The sequence below is a fragment of the Erigeron canadensis genome, chromosome 8 (assembly GCF_010389155.1).
Source record: "Erigeron canadensis isolate Cc75 chromosome 8, C_canadensis_v1, whole genome shotgun sequence".
In the NCBI taxonomy this organism is placed as follows: domain Eukaryota; kingdom Viridiplantae; phylum Streptophyta; class Magnoliopsida; order Asterales; family Asteraceae; genus Erigeron; species Erigeron canadensis.
In genome coordinates this window covers 35,632,515-35,656,431 of record NC_057768.1, presented here as the reverse complement: position 1 = coordinate 35,656,431, position 23,917 = coordinate 35,632,515, and the positions used below count along the sequence as shown (strand labels likewise).

Genomic DNA, 23,917 nt, shown 5'->3' with positions numbered 1-23,917 from the left:
AACATAAGATCTCTCATTATATGTACTTTCTACATTCTACTTTCACATTGCCCTGGCTACAACTAAACATATTTTCCTGTATCTATCATTTACGATCAGCTTGATGCTTATCTATTAGAGCCTTTCAACTTGTTTCACAACTATTCTTCTATGAAGCTTACTCAGATAAAACAACCGCTGCTTTTTTAGAATTTGTATATGATTAGTTCCGCCAATGAATATAGTAAACAAAAATCATATACTTGTTTTGTACAGTCGACTGCAGTGTCTCTCACACATCATCTAGGCAGGTACAACAAAGTTGTTTTGCTTTACTTTCAACATTTCTTGCTCATTAACCATTTGCATACTTAAATATTGAATAGATTTATCTTAATTATATCTAAAGTTTGGTTTAGTCATTAACCATTTGCAAAGGGATTATGTCTTAAAGGGTGGCATGTGCTTGTTTCCATGACTTGTGACTGGTTTCTTTTATTGAAAATGCAGCTTCCTATAAAAAGAATGTTCGGGAACACAAAACGTCTGATCTGATTTGTTCCATCAGTGTCTGTACTTTGTAGTTCTTAAAAATGGTAATAAGAGATGGAAAATGGTTCCTTTTTGTTATGATATATCTGTTTCTTTCCATTCCAGTTGTGTCTAGTTGGAGTGATACAATAAGTCCAGTTAGTCCGTTAAAGGATGGCAACATGATAGTTTCCTCTAGTGGAATCTTTGAAATGGGCTTCTTCAGCCCTGGAAATTCAAAAAACAGGTATATTGGTATATGGTACAAAAATATACCAGTAAAAACTGTGGTTTGGGTTGCGAATAAAGAAACCCCGGTTTCTGACACTTCAGGAGTGTTGAAGGTAATGAATCCCGGGGTGCTTACCATTGTGAATGGTATGAACATGGTGTTATGGTCTTCTAATACTTCAAGAACCGCAAGAAATCCAATTTCACAACTTTTAGATTCCGGGAATCTTGTTGTGAGAGATGAAAGTGATAATTTAAGTTTAAATCCACTTTGGCAAAGTTTTGATTACCCTGGTGATACATCGCTTCCTGGAATGAAGATGGGCAAAGACTTAGTGACCGGACACGAGAGCTATATCACATCGTGGAAGAATGAAAATGACCCGTCTCCAGGGGATTATATATTTGGATGTGATCTGCATGGGTATCCACATCAAGTTTTAAAAAAAGGACAAGTTCTATTATACAGAAGTGAGCCGTGGAATGGTATTGATTTTGGTGGGATTTCCATTCCACCAAAAAATGCTATTTATAAATTCGATATGGTTTTTAATGAAAAAGAGGTGTTTTACACTTACAATCTGTTTAACTCGTCTATGATAGCTCGGCTGACCATGAATCACTCTGGGATTGTGCAACGTTGGGTGTAGTCGGACCAAGTCAGCGATTGGGTGCTATATTTTTCTAAGCCTTCACCCGATGGTTGTGATTTGGTATGTGGTCCTTATGGGAGTTGTACCTCTGACAGCTTCCCAAAGTGTGGATGCTTAGATAAATTTGTACCAAAATATCAAAATGAGTGGTACGGGGCAAATTGGTCAAAAGGGTGTGTGAGGAGGAAACCATTAGATTGCAAAACTGATAACTTTGTGAAGTACAAGAATGTTAAAGTGCCCGATTTGCAAGATTCGTTGTTTTATAAAAACTTGACTCTTGTGCAATGTGAACAGTTATGTGCTAACAATTGCTCATGTATGGCATATGCAAATATATTGAAGAAAGGTGGCAATGGATGTTTGCACTGGACGGGTGATTTGGTTGACATACAAGAAGCCCCATCTTATACATCCGAGATGTATATCAGGCTAGCTTTCTCCGAATTAGGTTGGAAGAATATTATTATAGTTGTTCGTTTTATGTCTTTTTAAGGTGGCAAAATGGGAAGATCTGGCAGGTTGGGTAATGAGTCAAATTTGAGGTTAAAACATGTGAGTTTGTTCTACAGCCTGGGTTGGGCGGACTTAGAAAAGTTTTTGTTCAAAATCCTATTTTTCTTTAATTGGTTTAATGTAGTTTTCACTTTTCAGTTAATATTTTATATAATTTTTTGAATATTATCATTTCAAATATTTTATGCACTAAAATGTAAAAACACACTTTGGATGACTTTCGACCCGTTTCACTTTTAGCAATGTTGTTTTATTTTATCATACGTTAGAGATTGAACATAACCCAAGTAGACCTGTTCATAAGTATATGGATTGAAATTGTCACCTCAAATATATATATGTATCTACATATGTGTGTGTGTGTGTGTTCGCTCCAGTTGTGGCAGTTCAGTCTAAAAAATGTGTCTAGAATCATAAGTTGAACAAAATTAGAGAATTATAAACTTTCTGAAATGGCTAAATTAAGTACACTTGTCTTTCTGCAAATTAACCCTTTTCTGAGATCTGTTTCTTACCATTGTAGATAAGTCTTGGTGTTAGTTGAATAAAGATGACTATATTTTTGTGATTATATCTTTCTGAGTATCACCTTACGCCTGACCGTTTTGACCTGATAAAAGATGTTTCTCATTCACAAAAGAAGAAACGGAAGATACTCATCGCTGTATTAGTTGGTGGGATGCCGGTAAGCGTGGGCCTGGTCCTGGTATTCTTTTTCTGGAGAAAACTGAAGAAGAATTCCCCACAAAAGGGAGAAGGTAGGTGATTCAAGCTTATTCGTAGGTTGCTGTCCTGGCCCATTTACTCATGAATGAACTGATTTGGTAATATAATTCTCTAACGAGTCAAACCTCAAAGTAATATCTAAAGGATTAGATATTAAAGGAATGGGTCAAATGTGTCAAAGTTCGAGAAAAGTGTATGTTTAATGCTTAAAATTTTGTTAGCACAATTTTGTTAAAAGGGAGGTGATAAACTTACCACAACTTTTGATTCATATCCATAATGTATAACTGTGACAGCAGACGGTACAAGTCGAAGTCAGCAGTGGATATTTGTAGTTTATGTATCAAAGGTTGTGATAGGTATATCAACTCCCTTTCAAATAAGTTAGTTACTAAAATAGTACATTGTGTGTTGTCATATTGACACCCTAATTGTTAGTTGAAAGTTCAAAATATTTAGGACTTACATGTTGCGGGTCAATCAGAACCAACATGTACAAAAAAGTTGTATATTTTGATGTTTGACCCATTACCCAACCTGTCTACTTATTCATATGTATTTATCCCATGATCCAAAAGAACAAAAAGGGGTCGCTAAAGAAAGTATTTCCAACCTTTGACTGTTTACGATTGTAGAGGAACAGGTGGATGACCCTGACCTACTTTACAACAACGAAAACCAAAAGGAAGATCTTGAGCTGCCATTGTTTAGTTTAGCCGAAATAGCTAAAGCTACACATAATTTTTCACTTAAAGATAAGCTTGGAGAAGGAGGCTATGGACCAGTTTACAAGGTTAGTTTTTGCATAGCTATTTATTAAGATCTAATACAGTTTCCAGTAATATATTAGCTACATTTACAGTGCACACCAAACAGATCTTGGGTGCATTTTTATTTAGGCCAATTTACATTTTCGTTTTTGGGAACCCATTTGTATGGTGCTAGAAGAAATAGATTATGCATCTGGTTTATGTGATCTGAGAAGAACAACTGTTTCAAAAACAGCATGTTTAGAGGTTGCAGTTTCTACTCCTTTACCTTAATATGGGCCAATCTGGATTATCGTCATCTCTAACGGGTCAAATGGGCAAAATTCAAAAATCTAGCTAATATTGGTAAAAGTCGCTCATAGTGCATTTAAATCCTTGCAGCCTCTTAAATCATTTGATTCCGGAACATGTTTGTGATTTTATTCTAAATACTATATAAATTCACAATCACATTTTTACATCAACTATATATACATAAAGTAAAACAAACACAATTAAACCTTTAGAAAGCTCATTTTGGCTGACTCGTTACGACCTGTACTAGAAGTTAAGCGTTTTGACCCAGGCGGATATGAGTATATGACCCGTTACCAATTCTGCTTAACCCTATGCTTTTCCATCTTTAGAAGTTATGTAATGAATGAAATCTTGATCCTACTTTGGTTACCTATTGTGGGTTCTTGCTTTGCTCAACTGCATTGATTCCTGAACAGATCAAAATGCCTTATAATGCAGTGATTCTGGATCGATGTAATTTTGAGTTTTCTCATATAACTGACCCTTTGTGAAAGCATTATAACGAGAACATATAAATGACCCAGGGTGTTCTCCAAGACAGGAAAGAAGTAGCTGTAAAGAGGCTTTCAAAAACTTCCAACCAAGGCCTTGATGAATTTAAAAATGAAGTTATATGCATATCTAAGCTTCAACATAGAAATCTCGTGAGGCTTCTTGGATGCTGCATTCAAGGAAATGAAAAGATGTTAATCTATGAATACATGCCTAATAAAAGCCTTGACTACTTCATTTTTGGTTTGTTTTATTTTTATTCTTTAATAAAGTAAAGTTGTGCGTTTGAAATTTAAATGCATACAAGTCTCATTTGTTATGGCAGATGAAGGTCGAAAAAAATTACTACACTGGCCTGCCCGTTTCAGTATTATCAATGGAATTGCCCGTGGGCTGCAGTATCTTCATGAAGATTCTAGACTAAGAATTATCCATAGAGATCTCAAAGCAAGCAATGTTTTGTTGGATTTTGACATGAATCCAAAAGTATCAGATTTTGGCACAGCGAGATGCTTTTTAGGAAACCAGACTCAAGCAAATACAATGAAAGTGGTTGGAACTTAGTACGAATTTCCATACTCATCTCTTTCCAGTTAATTTCAAGTCAGTTACAGATGGCAAACACGGGTGGGTTTGGGTAACAGGTTAACATGGGGTAATGCATCTTCATACTCTTCTTTTGGGGTGGGGGAGGTACTATTTGTATGTTTTTTTTTTTCAGTTATCATGCTTATGATTTTGCAGTGGTTACATGTCACCTGAATACGCGGTGGATGGTCTCTTCTCAGTGAAATCAGATGTATTTAGCTTCGGTGTTTTAGTGTTGGAGATTGTGAGCGGGAAGAAAAATAGAGGGTTCCTGCACCAGGACCACCATCATAACCTTCTTGGACATGTAAGTATCTCATGGATATGGGCCAATCCAGGTTCTGTCATAACATTAACGGGTAATGAAAACTAGCTTAAAAGGAAATGCGCCAACTGAAAGTTGCCTAAACATCTCAAACCCAAAACAATTAATTCATTTCTCTTAATTTTCAAGATGAAATAAACAAAAGCCCGTATTGACAATTTTTTATTTCTAATTTTAGGCCTGGATACTTCATCAAGAAGGCAGGTCAATGGAGCTAATTGATCTCAGTTTAAGCGACTCATGCCACCTATATGAATTGCTAAGATCAATCGAGCTGGCTTTGTTGTGCGTTCAAAGAGACCCCAAAGATAGACCCAGTATGTCCTCAGTGGTGGTGATGTTGAGTAGCGATGATGAATTGCCACAACCAAAACAACCCGGTTTCTTTTACACCGAGCATGTCCCTAGAGGCGATATGTCATCTAGCACTCATGCACGATCTGTAACCACTGAAATGACCATTACACTTGTAAATGGTCGATAAATAATCTAGTTCAAGTTATCAAGGAAAACTTTGTGTCTTATTATCTTATAACTTATGATATCTGTTAGAATGAAATGATTGGTAAGAAGGCACACAATGTGTTGTTTTTGTGTTCTAATATTGCAGACACAATTTCTTTTTACCAAGTTTTCTTTCTATTTTGAAAATATTTGTTGGCTACTTGGCTTGTTTTAACGATTAATGAAGCATCCTATATCTTGTCTCCAATGGACAAGACCCAACGTTTGATGTTCCGAACACATGCCTAGTCCTCATGATATATGCACATTTGATGAAACCCAAGATTCTCAATCAAACTTGATCGAGTTTGAAGTCATTTGAAGCCACGTTCAACTTCATTGTTTTTAGTTAAGTTCTGGTGACCATTAGTCATTCATTAGGGAGTACTATACTAAATTGCAGAATTTTTTTAAAAAATTGAGCTTTTAATCACCTCAAATAACCGCTAAATCAAACCTAATGTATTGTTTTAGTTACATCAAATTTTTTGAAGTCTTCTAAAGTAAATACTTAATGTACTTTAACAATATTTTTAAGTATTGTGTACAATATATATATCGATTTTCTTGGCATTTTGCTATATATGAAGTTGAGAACCAGACAATAAAACTCCCCTCAAACTAATTTTTCATAATTTAGCTAATTAAGTTTACTACTATACCTCTTTTTAAGTTTCTTTAGAATAATGTTTAAGAAATCTTACACTCAGAGTACATTGCTGGAATTCCATGTGAGTATGTTAATCATATGTTAAACACCCAAGAAACACTTATTCGTATTTAATTATTTATCTTAGGATCTTGAGATCATCAAAATATCTTGATATCATAAGTCTCTTATTTGACCCATAACATTCTCAAAAGGCCAATGACTTGTCATATTTATAGAGACTAATGACATATTATATAATTCATATGGGTACGCCGTACGCTGACGATTTGTGAAGCAAGTATAAACTATATTATCTATTTATCTCAAGAATTGATTTAAGATAATGGACTCCGACATCAAAGTAGCGCCTTAGAGTTAAAGATAAACCGAGGCATATTTTAGGGTGACCAGAGAAATGGCTGGAATCGGACACAGTCCAGTTTGACTGTTGCAATAAGTTATAAAAGACTTGTCATCCGGGGTAACTTTAACCGATGGAAAACTTTTTAAAAAGAAAGAAATAAGCTTATAAAATGTATGCTTAGAGAGTTACTATATGTATCGTGTCTAGACTTTCGTACATTTTGCTTTTCCACATGACATTTTATGTATAGCTTGTGCTACTGTGCTAGAGACACTAGCAAAAAAAATGCTACAGTATTGATATAATTAACCTTCCTGGTTTTAATGATTCAAACTTGAGTTTTAGACATGTTTATAAAAATAAGGATAGCTTGTATACAACATGTCTTTTTACCGGCTCTGTTTAGAAGAGATAAAAGGTCTCATGAAGATAGAAAATCGAACATACAAAAAGGATAGGATGTATACAACAGCTTTTTGATCATTGCTTAAACTTTCAATTGCTCTTAAAGCTGTTCTTTAGTTGTATGTTCGAGGGTATTTCCTTTATACGTACATATACACATGCATATATATAATATGTGATACTGTACAAATAATAAAAAATGCATGTGAGATCCCGAAGCTCAAGATTCGTTAAATCTCCAAGACGCAGTGATTTGTTTCATACTTGCAACAAGCTAGATTAATATTTAAACGATTACCATATCATATATATCGAATAATGAAGGGTTAATTATACGTGAATCCCAATTTCAGATCAACAAATGATAAATGATATTCCCAATTTCATGGAGGAAAGGAATGGAAACATCATATCAAGCTAGACTGATTCTCTTCATCATTTCTTTTCTCGATCGGCGGGTTGCTATTCTAATTGCTGATCACATTCCTAGCTAGCTTAATGTGTTAAAACTTTCACATCAAGATCGAACAAATTAAAGCAAGATGTACTACTCACTTACTATATACATATATATATATATATATATATATATTAGTCCATTTTAGTTATATTTATTGATTTACACATTGAAAACACATTATTCAACTCGTTAACCTTCCTTAGCTTAATTGCATCTGCCTGATAATATATTATTTCATACTTGTATATGTTATAAATCAGTTTTTATGTTGAATATGTTGCGAAATCTGCATACAAACAGCTACCAAGTATAAGGTATTGACAGGTGATCTCACAAGTTTATGCAGAACAAAAGAGCAATACGAAAGTAATTAAAACTTGCAGAAAAATAGACAAAAAATTAACAAGATTTATGTGGTTTGCCCGACTAGTGATCAGCCTGCCATAAATCTGAAATGAAGTCTAGTATTCAGTATCGGTTGTGTATCATTTAGAACACGTACACACATTGTTCAAGTTTATGTACTGTAATTTATACATTATGCATGTAAATGCACTTTTCCTTTTATTCAATAGTGTGCATTGTGACGACTGTAATTACTTTTGACTCATTGCTGACTTAATTGGGTCCAGGTTTTTGGCATTCACAATGATCAATTGATATGGATCTGATTCATGACACGAAAATCAACATATCTTAATATTTTATCCTGATCAAGATTTCTCTTAATATTTTATCGGTTACGTGTATCAACTTACATCAGCTTGGAATTCATGTGGGGATGAGGAAACACAAGTTCTCCAGAAGTCTAGAAATAAACATTTCTTTATTGAAACTTCTCATTATATGTGCTTTATGCATACAAGTTTCACATTGCCTTACAACTAAAAACGTTTTTTCTTCTATCTGTCTTCTATTCTTCTACGAAAAACTTGATGCTCATAGCAAATTATTTCACAATTGTTATTTTATTTTGCATACTCAAGTGAAATAGCCGTTTTTTTTTTTTTTTTTTGAAGTTGTATATGATTAGTTTTGTGCTATCAACTTTGGTGTCTTGTCGTCTAGGCAGGTGCAAGAAGTCTGTAACATTTTTTGCTTAGTGGTTATGTGTCCAACTTTAAGGGTAACTTAGTAGCATTGTGTTTTCTGTATTTAAAATAGCTACAACTAGCTCATTATATATAGGATTACAAAGCTGGTTTACATTAGTCCTTTTTCAAAAACTATAGCTTTTGACCAATCAAACTCTTTGTATAAAGTTCATTTTCCACATTGACTTAGAGTAAAACAAGAATGAAAGTTTCTGTTTACTTCAAAGCAAAGTGATTATGTTTTTAACTGTCATATGTGCCTGTTTGCGTGATACGTGACTGTTTTCTTATTTATAGTTATACAGCTTCCACTGCCCAATGTGTTTTGGACCACTATATGGAAAGGCTTAAACCCATTTTTAGCTCGTAAAATGGGTCTAACATATAAAAAAGGGTTCTTTTGCATTATCATTTGTCTTGTTCTTTCCATCCCTACTGTTTCTAGTGTGAGTGACACAATAACTTCAGATATTCCATTAAAGGACGGAAATACAATAGTTTCCGCAAGTGGCCTCTTTGAAATGGGCTTCTTCAGCCCCGGGAATTCAAAAAATAGGTACATTGGTATATGGTACAAAAATATACCAGCAAAAACTGTGGTTTGGGTTACAAATAGAGAAACTCCAGTTTCCGGAAATTCTGGGGTACTAAAGGTAATGAATCCCGGGGTACTTACCATTGTGAATGATATGAACATGGTAGTATGGTCTTCTAACACTTCAAAAACTACAAATAATCCAATCGCGCAACTTTTAGATTCAGGGAATCTCGTCGTGAGAGACAAAAGTGATCACTCAAATTTTCTGTGGCAAAGTTTTGATTATCCTGGTGATACACTGCTACCCGGAATGAAGATGGGCAAAGACTTATTGACCGGGCGTGAAAGTTCTATCACATCATGGAAGAATGACAATGATCCAGCTCCAGGAGATTATACATTCGGATGTGATCTCCGTGGATATCCACACCAAATCATTAAAAAAGGACAAGTTCTTCAATACAGAAGTGAACCATGGAATGGTATTGATTTTGGTGGGATTTCCGTCTTACCACAAAATGCTATTTATAAATTCGATATGGTTTTTACTGACAAGGAGGTGTTCTACACTTACAAAATGATTAACTCTTCAATGATATCAAGACTAACAATGAATCACTCTGGAGTTGCGCAACGTTGGGTGTGGGCTGACCAAGTAAACGACTGGGTCGTTTACTTTTCTATCCCTGCACCTGATGGTTGTGATTTAGTATGTGGTGCTTATGGTAGTTGCACCACTAATAGTTTCCCGAAATGTGGATGTTTAAATAAATTTGTACCAAAGTATCAAAATGAATGGAATGGTGCAAATTGGTCAAAAGGGTGTGTGAGGAGGAAGCCTTTAGATTGCAAGACCGATGGGTTTGTGAAGCGTAGTAATGTTAAATTGCCTGACCCACAGTATTCATCATTTTATAAGAACTTGACTCTTGTGCAATGTGAGAAGTTATGCTTGAAAAATTGCTCATGTATGGCTTATGCAAATATTTTGAAGACCGGTGGGAACGGCTGTTTGCTTTGGATGGGTGATCTTCTTGACATTCAAGAAGCTCCCTCTTTTACCTCAGAAATCTATATCAGGCTAGCCTCTTCCGAATTAGGTAAGGATTTGCACTAAAGTTTTCATTTTTCTGTTTCTCTATATGTTTTTTTTTTCCTTTTTGAAAGGTTGATCATCAGAATCCAAAGGTGGTAAAATGGGCATGTGGGGTAATAAGACATAACTAGTCATTTTTGTATAAGTGGTCACAGAGTTAAACCTATAGTATGCTGGTCTTTTTTGCAGTTAACCCATTTTGGAACTTTTCCTTATCTTTTATGCGTAGATGATACTTTGTATCTTCCTTTTACCCATGTTTCTGCTCTTTTAAACAATTATTAACCTGTTGAATCACCTTAGGACTGACTAATCTGCTTTGATAAAAGGAGTTACAGGTTCACGTAAGAAGAAACGGAAATTAATTCCGTTGATCATTTCATCAGTTGTTGGGTTGTCGCTGAGCCTAGGCCTGACATTATTCATATGGATAAAACGGAAGAAGAGTTCTACATTGAAAGGAGAAGGTAAGGAATTCCAACTTGTTTGTATGCAGATGATAAAGTTGGCAACTTAGTTCATTTATTTGTGAATGGATCGATTTAAGCTATGTATATCTGTATCGGGCCATGTTAGTATAAAAAATATAGCTTAAAAGGAAGCAGGGCAAAAGTCGACCGAAGCACATTTCTAATGCATAAAACCCTCATAAGTTATTTATAGAGGAAAATATCTTGTCATATTTGACTTACTAGTTATTTTACCAAAAGAACTGTACGAAAAATAGTGTTTCAGCCTTCAGGCCAACCACAATCTTTTTGACCTATTACCCGCCCAAGCCACTCATATTGACACCTGTAAATTTTATCAGACAGGCCAAAAGAAGAGAAAAAAGATTTTCATTGAGAAAGTAAGTTAACTCCTGACTGTTTGTTATTGTAGAGGAGCAGGTGGGAAACGACACTGACCAACTTTACACCAACGAAAGCCAAAAGGAAGATCTCGAGCTGCCATTATTTAATTTATCTGAGATAGCTAAAGCTACGCATAACTTTTCGTTTAACAATAAGCTTGGAGAAGGTGGATATGGGCCAGTTTACAAGGTTAGTAATTTACATAGTACGACTAGTTATTTGATTATGCAACTATCTAAACTACGGTTTTCTGGAATTACGCTACAAACACAACCCGAGTCCTAAAAAGAGATCCTATATGTCCATTTCTGTTTTATGTGCCGTACTTACAAAAACAACAAAGATGGGTCGGAGGTGGCAAAATGGGTGAGTCAAGAATGTTGGAGACAATGTCAAAATGGGTTCAGGACTTGGGGTCTTTTGACCTTGCAAACACCGTTTTGTACTTAAGTTTTTCCATAAATTTTATGTGTTATCTATGGGTACAGTTTTTTTTATATAATTACAATAATACCCAAAAACTTTGATTAAAACGATTTGGACGTAACATTACCTTTTTCTGCGATCAACCTAAGAGATAAAATTGCTCCAAAATGCAGTGTAATTGTGAATTAGGACAAATTTAGTTTTTCAAATTATCAGGGCATCGTAAGTTCGTAACTAGAAAATCTATATGATTCAGGGTGTTCTTCAAGACGGAAAAGAAGTAGCTGTGAAGCGGCTCTCCAAAACATCCAATCAAGGACTTGATGAGTTCAAAAATGAAGTTATTTGTATATCTAAACTTCAACATAGAAATCTTGTGAGGCTTCTCGGATGCTGCATTCAAGGGAATGAAAAGATGTTAATCTATGAATACATGCCAAACAAAAGCCTAGATTACTTCATATTTGGTCTGTTACTTAGTCCATGCATATATTACCACTATACCAGATAAATCTTGGTCTATATCAAGTTTTTGAATCTGAATACATTATAAACATTAATAAATTGACAGATGAAAGCCGCAGAAAATTACTTGATTGGCCTGAGCGTTTCAACATTATCAATGGAGTTGCCCGTGGACTGCAGTACCTTCATGAAGACTCAAGACTGAGAATTATTCATAGAGATCTCAAGGCCAGTAATATTTTGCTGGATTTTGACATGAATCCAAAAATATCTGATTTTGGCATGGCGAGAAGCTTTATAGGAAACGAGACTCAAGCAAATACTATGAAAGTGGTTGGAACCTAGTATGCATCTCCACACTCATCACTTTCCAGTTAACAATGGCAAAATGGGTGGGTTGGGGTAACGGGCCAAAAATGGGTTATTATAAGTGCGACTATGAGTCCCATTGAATTGATTCAAAACACTTTTTGTCAATGTTTTTCTAATACTGGACAGATAGTTAATGCATCAAAATTTATTACTAAAACAATATAATCACCTGAGGTTTTGTTCTTATTGAGTCACTTTCGACCCGTTTTGTTTTTGACTCTATTATTAGAAGAAGATGGGTTAAAGTTGCGTATTTTTTTCATTGTGCAGCGGTTACATGTCCCCAGAATATGCAGTGGATGGTATATTCTCGGTGAAATCAGATGTATTTAGCTTTGGCGTTTTGGTGATGGAGATTCTGAGTGGGAAGAAAAATAGAGGGTTCTTTCACCATAACCACCATCATAACCTTCTTGGACATGTAAGTATCAGTCAATCACATACCAAAAATCTATTTCAGGCCTACCCAATTCAACTGTTGTTTAACTTCTTAACCTATTTAATTCTACCTGATATTTAGTACAGTATATATGGATTTATCAAATCTTTTAATGTTTGTTCTTGAATACTTGCTTTTAGGCATGGATACTTTATCAAGAAGGAAGGTCAATGGAGCTAATTGACCCAAGTATAAGTGACTCGTGCCATCTATACGAGCTAATAAGATCAATCGAACTAGCGTTGTTGTGCGTTCAAAGGAACCCCGAAGATAGACCAAACATGTCTTCAGTGGTGGTAATGCTCTGTAGCGATGGTGAGTTGCCACAACCAAAACAGCCCGGATTCTTCTACACGGAGCATGCTCCTAGAGATGATACGTCGTCAAGCACACATATGCCATCTTCAACCACTGCTGCAATGACCATTACACTTGTAGATGGTCGATGATAGATATATTTTTTTAAGTATTACTGGTATGTTGTTGGAATCAAATGAATTCTATGTTACTATGGGCCCGTTTGTCGTTAAGTATCTTAATATATACTATAACACAGTTAAACTAATAAATTATTAACCAATTAAATCACTTAATTTCATTGACTTTTGTTTATGTCATCATTTAGATTAAGTTAAAAGACCTAATAATCATTATCTAAATATATTATTATATTAATATTTTTATTATTTTATAGAAAAAGTCTCATTAATTTATAATTTTTTGTTCCTTCAATAATTTACATTTTTTAGCCCTGAACACTTAATTTATATTTATTTTTAGCCATCAACTTGAGAAGATTTTTTAAAATTTACAATCATTTAATTAGTTAAAAAAAATTCCAAAATATTAAATATTGTCACCAAAAAATTATTTTAAAACATGATGACTTATTAACAAAAATTAGATTAGATTTTTATAAAATATAAATATTAATATTTAGTTTAATATTTAATATAAAACATAATTTGAACCTCATATACATATCACAAACGTAATAATAGATGACGATATACAACATCCTTATCCTAAACACAATAGGAATCACAAAACATGAGACGATCACAAAACAAAACACGATTTACAACGTATGGTTACTTGAATACTAAATCAAAGTCAATATGAACTTCATTCATGAATACGACAAACAATTTCATCAATATGTCTCAGTTAATAATGACAGGGATGAACATATGATTATTGTACTACAACTTGCAAAGTATAACACTTAGAACCCTATATCTTCAAAATTAAAAGCTTTTATGACTTAAATGTATAAAGATATAATATTAATAATATCGTAAACCTCGTGTCCAGTGTTGGACACGGGTCTAAAATCTAGTTAAGTGGCTAAATGCATTAAGAATATATGTAATTGACGGTAATTTTTTCTAAATTATTAAGTTCTTAACTACGAGTATTAAGTTTATTAAGTAAAAAAGGACAAGTTCTATCTTAGTAATTAAACTCTTGGTAAAAAAGACAATATGCTTATTAGATTTTGATAAGCTCAATGATTTTATTTATTTATTTTTAATTTTTTTTTTTGAAAGGTGTGGATTATTTGCTCGCAACAGGGGATCTGTCTTACATTGTCTTAACCGGGTCCGCGCTAGAGAGACCGACCCTCAACACCTAGTAGGAGGAGAAACTCCCAACTAAACCGCCCGAAGACACGACATTTAATTGGGATAAAACCTTGCCCCCTCTGCAGGACTCAAACCTGCTTCTGGAGCACTTTATTATGAAATTCCTTTAAATGTCATTCTCATGTCTCGAACTCGAAACCTCCAGCATATAAAGCTGATGCTCAACCACTAAGCTATAATGAGAAGTACCATCTCAATGATATTTCGTGATGAACGTATAATAGAAAAAGTTTAACCATGTGAAATCAATTATAGAAATGCAATGAGATGCAACTCATAAAAGAATTCAAGAACATGCTATATCATCATGCACTATATTAATTAATTAAATTAGATATAATAATAATAATAATAATAATAATAATAATAATAATAATAATAATAATAATAATAATAATAATAATAATAATAATAATAATAATAATTGTGATTCCAATATAGACCTAATTCCAAAACAGATCTGAAAAAGTCATTAAAAAAAATAGACTTGTCAGATTCAATTTTGCATTAAATTGCTACTATATAGACCTTATTATTTTTAGCATATATTATTTTAGTTCAAATTCATTAGATATAGTTCTTACTAACAACAATGGATTGTATCTTCAGCTTATGTATTTTTTATAAATTCAAGAATATCTTGTCTCTTTATATATAATAAAAAAAGATTGTTTTTTAAAAGTATTTTTTGAAAGATTATGATATGTCAATATCATATATTTTTTTAAAAGTTTTTTTTTTTCATTTATAATGTCATATTTGACCAAAAAAAACCTCACTTAATGCTTATTTAAAATTCCTAATATTTTATTTGAAACAAAATTTTTTTTATTCTTTTCTATATAATATTATGGAATATTTTTTTATATTTTAATAACGCAACATGTACTCTTATTTTACATATCATTGTGTTAATCATTTCACTATCTTCATATCAAGTTATAATAAATTGATTACAAAATTTACATACATTCTTTTACATTTTTCCCTTTTAAAATTTTAATTATATTGTCCAGGTTGAACCCGATTTACTTAGCTAGTCTCTATTATAAAGAAGATTGTCTTTAAAAGATATATTTAGAAAAAAGTTGACGTGGCAAACTATAAATTTTCTATATATACACCTTATTTTTAAAAAAGATGATGTCATATTAATAAAAAAGTTTTTATTTTTAATTTAAGATTTTTTTTAATTTTCTTTTTTTCCTTTCCAATTTTATCATTCAGTTTTTATGTATTATTTTCTCTTACGTATTTTTGACTCGCATCATCGCACTTCGCACGTATGGTTCTCTTATTATTAATTGCACATTGCTTCTTAACATTGCCTACTCTTCGTTTTTTCGAAAATCACTTTTATATGTATATTGGTGTTTTGAATCTTTCAGATGATTGTTATGTTCAAAGATGTATTAAATTCGATAATATTAACATGAAAATCTACCTGTTACAAATACTTTTAATCTTGTATTTATAATAAAAACATATTTTTAGCTGTCCGAATTGATTAACTAGTATATATAAATAAAAGCGGATTGTTTCAAGAAGTTTTTTTAAACAAAATTTTATGTGTCAAGTTAATATTATTTTTTACAAGGGTTTTAAAAAATTATGACATCATAAATCATTTTGATTTTTCTTTTTTTTAGATTTTTGTAGAATTTGATTTAATTTGGAAACCAAATTTTCGTTCTACAAATTTGATGCCAAGATTTTCCCTTATACGAGTAGTTATTAACTATTATCATTATGCTTATTAAGAAAATGATAATAACAGCCTTAAGAGTTGTCATTAGGAGGTTATTACACGCATAAGAACTTATACTTTATACATTAAAACCCGTCCCCCTGAATTTTCGAATGACAAAGTACAAATTTTAATGCAGCCAAATAATTTATACTGGCTGTCATTAACAAACCCCTATTATTATTAATACAAAGTTATAATTTATTTTGATTTGTAGCTTAATTATTATTATTTTTTAATTTTAGCTTAGCTAAAGAAATATAATTATGAATTCGTGTGTATTTTATAAGATTTTTAGCTTTTATAGTGATTTTTCTTCTTAAACAATATTGTAATAATTTTTAAAATTTTTTTTATTATCAATTGAATTTGAAGATGTTGAGCAAATGAAAAGTTATTTGGATAAGTTATATTTAAAGCTTTAAATATATTAATATGTTTATAACTTTTGTTTCCCATATTTTATCAGTTTCTTTCATATATGTGAAATATATCAATGCAAAACTACTTTAGTGCACTGTGTTCATTTATTATTGCATTATTTGATTAAGTATATTTCACATATAAAAATTAAACAAATCTGTAATTATTCTTTTATTAAGCACTATTGAATATTGACCAGCAAAATTTGTATTAAAATGTTCGGGTTAAACTCGGGTTATTTAGCTAGTATGATATAAAATTTACAATTTTTTTATACGCTAGTTGTTATTATAACAATCCATATTCAATATTAGAAATGCTTGTTTGTTGAAGACAACACTTGACAAAATCTCATTTATATAATTTATAAATCGATGTGATTTGTTCTAATTATATATTAAAAATAAATTATGGTTAACAAAATGATTGATTTGTTAAATGAAGTCAAATGAAACCACCATTTTTTTTCCAACCGACTGTTTTGAATAAACTCGGCCTTTTGGGTCGTATACTCGTAAGGTATGAACAAACAAATATGAATATTTTTGTGTTTGAATTAAATAATAAATTCAAGATCGGATAATGACATTTCAATGTACGTCTTTAGAAGGGGCTATTTCAATTTATGATGCCTACTTTTGTTTCGCGAGACTTTTCTTGACCGTAGTTTGAAAGTATGAGAAAAGAATGGATGATTATGGTCATTGGGCTGACTTCATATTTGTTGGTTTATTATCTTGTGTTTTATGATATAGTTTTTATGTTAATTGCATATTTGAGATGATTTGATTGCGTAGGTTTTTTTTTTTTTTTTTTTTTTGATTTGAGCTCTATAATGAAACTATTATAAAAATTAATATATTTGGAAGGGGCCAAACAAGTGGAATAATATCTTACATTGTTATAGATTCTTATTTTTTTAATTATTTTTATCAAAGGGTGTTATAAATTTGAAATTAAAATTGGATGTTATAATATGATAAACTTGGGAATATTCTCCTGTTTGTATTTTTGTTTTTGTTTATTGGATTTTTATATTTTTTAAAGGTGTAAAGATAATGATAAAAAAAATTATAACGGGAATTTACCCTGCGAAATCTTATGTGGTAGTGGATTTATTAAATATTAATTGAAAACTAATCTCTTTCATCTCTTTGACCGCAAAACGAATTTAAAGGGATTTTTTTTATCTCCACATCACACGGCAACATCCAAGAATTCAAAGTTGAATAAACTTATGAGTGAATCCACAAAAAGGGTTATGTTTGTCATGAATAATGATTTGAATTGTAAATTTTCACCCAACACTATATCAATTAATATACTTGTCTTTTCGGGGACATCCGGTAAAATTGGAACGATATAGAAAAGATTAGCATAACTCCTACGCAAGAATAACACACATAAATCGAGAAATGGACCAAAAAGATTAATATACTTAATTGTTACGTTATGGTATGAATCAAAAGAAAGGAACAATAAAAGTACAAATAAACCTTCCAAATATATATGTTTGGAAGAAAAAGGAAAACGATATAAAAGAGCGCGTGTTGTAAATGAAGTTTTTGTTTTTAATTTTGAAAAGGTCCCCAATTCACGCGGCATGATCAAAATAGACGACTTCATTTGATTTCGGATTAAAATATAAACTCTTAACAAAATCCCTAAATTTTATCTCTCTTTATATATAGAAAGAAAATAAAATCATGATTCCTCTTAAATTCCAACATATAAATTCACGTCCATTTTTCATTCATATGTTCATATTCATTCATTCATTCATTCATATAAAAATAAATAACCGATAATAACAATCCAGCATTATTAGTATTGAATAAATAAGAAGAGGAAGAAGCTTCCGTTAGTTGAATCGTAATATAATAATCTTTTGAGTACGCGATTGGAATTCCTATTTCTATTTCTACTTGCATGCAGGTATAATTTCTTAACTGTTTTTTTTTTTAATCACATTTGATTATTCCTTTCTTTTTGTTCATATATACATATAAATACATATATAAATGTATAAATGCATTTGCTGTATAGATATTTTGATGAAATACAGGCGGTTAATTGGCACAGTGTTGAAACAAATGGCGAAGGATTTGAAGGTTGAATCTAAAAGGTAAATGCAGCTTCTAGTTATTTATGTAAAATTCAAATTTCTAGGGTTTCCAACTTTGATCTGATGATATGTATAAGTTAGTTGAGAAATTGTAGGTTTTTTATGATGATGATCTATATATTATAGTTAGTTTTTCTGCGTTTGTCGATGATTTTAGCGTTTTTTGGGGGGTTTCCGGTGGTTTTTGTTAATCTCTGGTGGTCGCCGGCGGTGGTTTAACAGATGATGATGTGTCAGATTCTAATTGGTTGGGGAATCGGAGTTGATATGGCGCATTTTAATTGGTGCTTTATTTTAGGGTGGGGTAACTTTTATGTATGCCATAGACTCATAGTTATAAATAAATTAATACTCCATAATAACAATATACCGAAATAATAGGATATAGATATAGATGATATTTGAATATTGAAAGTCAATTTTATTTTTATTATATAAATACAGAAAAGTTGCAAGATGCTAACTAACACGACCTAAAACTGCAACCATATTTAGAACAACGAATGTGAAAAATCTAAAAATCAAATTAGGCACAGGTTGAAAATCGCCTTAATTAGTTGACTGCAAACAAAATTATGCAATAGTTTTGATCACGGAAGAATATATTCTTATACTTTTTCTTGCGGCTAAGTTACTTTTTGGTGGTGTCATCATCCACTTGGCCAGTTGGGGATGTCTTTAATCTGGTTGAAATACTAGAATGAATCAGAATCTTTATGAGTTATTCTTTCCTTGTTGGCAAGTTTTTATTTATTTATATAATGGTTTGTTATATTTGAATATGAGGAGGGTATGAAAAGCAGAACAGGACCTTACAATAATGAAATATTTTCGCAGTAACGCAGCCGTGACTTGTGATACCGAAGCTTTCAGTTTGAAAGATTTTTGGATACCCGATTACATTCTGTTACGTGGACTAGAAGCTGAGAAGGATGTGCATGTTCCTGCTTCTCCTGTGATAGTGTTCGTCAATTCAAGAAGCGGTGGCCAACTGGGTGGCGAGCTTTTACAAAGCTACCAAACACTTCTAAACAAGAATCAGGTTTTTTATTTTTGCGAAGTTGGATGATATATCAAGAAAGATGCTTTTATTGAGTTGATTTTGGTTTGCATATTAGGTTTATGATTTGAATGAAGAGGCTCCTGATAAAGTGCTAAACCAGCTATATCTCAACCTGGAGAAGCTTAAGCATGATGGTGATGACTTGGCTTCTGAAATCCTGAAGAAATTGAGAATTATAGTAAGCATTATAATTTAATATTTAACCTGTTCTAGTTGATTATTTATTGCTAGCATGATCATTAATGCAACATGTTGTGTCTATTAGGTTGCAGGTGGGGATGGAACTGCTGGTTGGATTCTTGGAGTGATATCTGATATGAAATTTGATCATCCACCTCCGGTAGCCACAGTGCCACTAGGAACTGGAAACAATCTCCCGTTTGCATTTGGTTGGGTAAGATGATTTTCTAGTTTTTTCCTACTCATTTTTAGAATAATATATGGTGATTGGTGGGCATATCGTTAGGTTGTTGTAAAAGTTTTGTATAAGTGAGAAGCATAACATTCTTTATGATGATATGCAGGGGAAGAAAAATCCTGGTACTGACGTTGAATCTGTGAAGATGTTTCTGAATCAAGTAGGGGATGCAAAAGAGATGAAAGTCGATAGGTAAATTATCATTTTTAATTTTGCATAAGAATAGAACGGAATACCTATTTAAGCTTAAAATAAATTGACCTGTTGAAGCTGAAAGCATTACTTAAGCTCCATGTAAGATTAATTTTGTTCAAATAAGATTTTTCTTCAATTTAGTTGCTTTAAATACATCTTTAACAGCACTATTTGAAGTCAACACACGGCTGTATCTTCTTCAATTTAGTTGCTGACTTTTTTTTTATCGTGCTTCAGCTGGCATGTTATCATGCGAATGAAAGTTCCAAAAGGTGACGGTTCTTGTGATCCCATAGCACCTTTGGAACTACCACACTCTTTGCATGCAGTACACCGTGTCTCCCAATCTGATGAATTGGAGAAGGTACCATGCTCTCTTTTCTTTCTTTTTATTTTCCCTTTAATTTGTTTCCTATAATTTCACGTGCGTCATGCAAAATGATATATGTCTGAAAACTTCTTTTTTTGCTGCTTTTTTGTTATCTTTAGGCATGTCTGCTTTACGAATTTTAAGTATCCAGCATAACGTTTTCTGTTTTTGCAGCAAGGATACCACACATTTCGTGGAGGCTTTTGGAACTACTTTAGCATGGGTAAGAATTTTGGAACTCCTTTGGCTATACAGAGTTGATATTACTATATTAGTTGAATTAATGTTCGTCTGTGGATTTATCATCCCTGAATATTGCGTCGCTCACAAGAACAGAAATTGTCATAATATGCTGAAAGTGCAGATGTCTTTTATGTAGGGCAATTGTAATGCTTTTATTGCTACTGTTTTTAGTGACATTCTGCGGTAGGAACTCCTTTAAGCTAAATAAGTAGGTACAACTTAAATTCTAGTACTCATAAGAGGCATCGGATGCAGTATGATACTTCCACTTGTATATCTATATGCTTCGGTTATATTTGTTTAAATATGATTGATGTTGTATACTATGAAACCATTGATAATGCTATCTTGAAATATTAGCCCAAAAATCTTATTATTGAATTGCTGGAAGTTTCTAAGTATCTTCTGTTTTCTTTGCAGGAATGGATGCTCAAGTGTCATACGGGTTTCATACAGAAAGAAAGCTACACCCTGAAAAATTCAAAAACCAGGTGTCTAACCAGGTGAGTCATTGCTATCTATTGATGGGTGGTAATTCCGTAATTATTTTGCTATACTTGAGTCTGTTGAGTCATTTAATTATACTTGCTGTACAACTTCTTTCTAATCAGAGTCAATATGCAAAACTCACATGCTCACAAGGATGGTTTTGGGCTTCACTTTCTCATCCATCTTCATGGTAAGAGTTTGAATTTCAAGGATTTGCCTAAAACATATGGAATGCTTTTTTGTAAGAAAGGATCAAATACTGACAAATCTATAAATACATATCATGAAATTTAAAGTTTTTGGATTCATTTGTTATCGACTAAAACAATGAAATATATAATTCTTTTGAATTACTTTAAACCACACATGTTACCTTTTGAAGTTTCAGATTAGATTATGCCTTAAAAGTCGAAAGCATCTTTTCATGTTGCTTCTTTTGGCACATGTGATGAATCCATATCTATCTTATGTAGGACTCTCACATGATTAATAGTTACATTGAACTAAATCTGTTAGGGATATGGCTGGTTAATCTGTACCATATCGTCTCTGCAGAGAACACATTTTTAGATGTCATTTTTTTTTTAAGTATGTAATTATGAGTAATGCTAATCAAAATGTACTTTTGCTGTTGAAGTTATGATAATCGGATTATAGTTGCTTGCTTAATTGTTCTGCAATATATCAGTAATTAATAATAAAATTATCTTAACTGACTTTCTCATATACCTTTGAAATATCTGCATTTCCAATATATAGTTTTGATGGAACGACATTATGTGCTCTTATGACAGGAACATAGCACAACTGGCAAAGGTCAGTATCATGAAAAAGCCTGGTCAATGGGAAGACCTCACCATACCTCCAACGTAAGTTTTGATGACTATCCCAATGTAATCCTTCTCTTCAGTGATTTGATTCATTTCGTAAGATGGTTATAATAGGTCATTTTGTTGACTGCTCAATATTCTTGGCACATCATGTAGCTCCAATTAGTTGCAGTCTTTCTGACTTAGTAATGTGTATAATAGTTGAATTTGGTAAATGTGATGTATTTTTGTGTATTGAACTTGTTGGAGAATGCACCAGATATAAATTAGAGAAACAATTACAATGTCCCTCTAGAATACAGTAATATTATTATTGATTAGTAATAATGAATATCAAATGCCCATATAGGCTCAATTGTGTAATTGCTATCCGATTTTTCATGCAGCATCAGGTCAATCATTTGCCTCAACTTGCCAAGTTTTTCTGGTGGACTCAATCCTTGGGGCATACCAAGCAAACGAAGACAGGTTAGCCTTTTGGCTTTTATCTTTCTACGATCTAAGGTCTAAACTTTCAGATTCAACAGTGACTAATTGATTTTTATTGATCATATTTACATATATTCAACAGAAAGAATGGACCCCACCTTACGTTGACGATGGATTTCTCGAGGTTGTTGGATTCCGAAATGCTTGGCATGGTGCTGTTTTATACGCTCCAAGTGGACATGGGACTCGTCTTGCACAGGTAAGGATAACCGGAGCATATATATCTGTAGTGATTACTTTATGTATAAATCAAAGGAAATGATGAATATGTCACTGACATATGTAAGTTTGCATATAGAACATAACCAAACAATGTGATTATGTCAAGAGGTACATCCAAACAGTCTTCAAATAGCTTCAGTTAAATAATCTCCCTTTTTTTTTGCAGGCGAGAGGAATCCGTTTTGAATTCCATAAGGCTGCAGCCGACCATACATTCATGAGGATGGACGGGGAGCCATGGAAACAACCTCTGCCCAAAAAGGATGATACTGTTGTTATCGAGATATCTCGTTTTGGTCAAGTGAGCATGTTAGCTGCTGGAAACCACCCATCCAAAAGTGTAACTGATCCAATTACCCCTCGCACTCCAAAAGATGGGGAGTATAATAGTGATGAAGAAGAGGTTGAAGAAATGTTTGAAGAAAGAAAAAAATTTGGTGCTGCAAATAGTTTTCAATTACCAGAAGACTTCAACATATCTCAAGTGAGTTAGTAATGCAGCCTGCTTCTTCTCGTAACTTTTTGGTATGAAATTTGTTCATTCTTTGGGCCCGGTGTTTAACATACGGCTATACGGATCATATGACCTTGAATCGAATTGGTGGACCCTGACTAGTGATGTAAATTGTTAGTGAAACTTGATTTAGCAATTAATGAAAGATGACCGCGGCTGCTGGTAGCTATGCCGAATTTAGATTTGTCTTTTTTTTAGTTACGTTTTACTTGTACATCCACTGTGAATAACATTTTGTTTCAATTTAGACTTAAATCGGTCAGGTTTTACAGTTTGCGTATGTTTGTTATCTTCTACGAGCACAAAGATTGTGATTTATTTAATTTTTCTTCATCTTCATTTATTATAATCGACAAAAGTTATATC

General features: G+C 32.7%; 1 protein-coding gene, 1 non-coding gene and 1 pseudogene across 3 annotated transcripts; all 3 read left to right on the top strand.

Moving 5' to 3' along the window:
• The first annotated feature begins 572 nt into the window (after nt 1-572).
• On the top strand, nt 573-13,226 carry LOC122610716 (annotated as a pseudogene).
• Nucleotides 13,227-17,920: 4,694 nt separating this feature from the next.
• On the top strand, nt 17,921-18,023 carry LOC122580710. The gene has a single exon (XR_006320856.1). It is a non-coding gene; the product is annotated as a U6 spliceosomal RNA (small nuclear RNA).
• A 291-nt stretch (nt 18,024-18,314) lies between these two features.
• LOC122579224 (diacylglycerol kinase 5-like) lies at nt 18,315-23,820 on the top strand. Of its 2 annotated transcripts, none has more exons than XM_043751346.1 (14): nt 18,315-18,528; nt 18,659-18,718; nt 19,556-19,760; nt 19,837-19,959; nt 20,047-20,175; nt 20,306-20,391; nt 20,632-20,758; nt 20,939-20,987; nt 21,428-21,510; nt 21,619-21,686; nt 22,291-22,365; nt 22,713-22,794; nt 22,898-23,014; nt 23,204-23,820. In XM_043751346.1, exons 2-14 carry the CDS (start codon nt 18,687-18,689, stop codon nt 23,528-23,530), a joined length of 1,503 nt encoding a protein of 500 aa, XP_043607281.1. In that variant the 5' UTR covers nt 18,315-18,528; nt 18,659-18,686; the 3' UTR covers nt 23,531-23,820. The 2 variants fall into 2 exon arrangements, with proteins under 2 accessions (XP_043607281.1, XP_043607280.1); XM_043751345.1 differs by having other exon boundaries at nt 18,640-18,718.
• Nucleotides 23,821-23,917: the final 97 nt, after the last annotated feature.

Bases quoted from the DNA above. Each gene is read 5' to 3' on its own strand.
- LOC122579224 (XM_043751345.1), top strand. From the start codon at position 18,648: ATGAAATACAGGCGGTTAATTGGCACAGTGTTGAAACAAATGGCGAAG. The intron at 21,511-21,618 runs GTGAGTCATTGC...CTTTCTAATCAG, and splicing joins AAAACCAGGTGTCTAACCAG to AGTCAATATGCAAAACTCAC. The intron at 21,687-22,290 runs GTAAGAGTTTGA...CTCTTATGACAG, and splicing joins CTTTCTCATCCATCTTCATG to GAACATAGCACAACTGGCAA.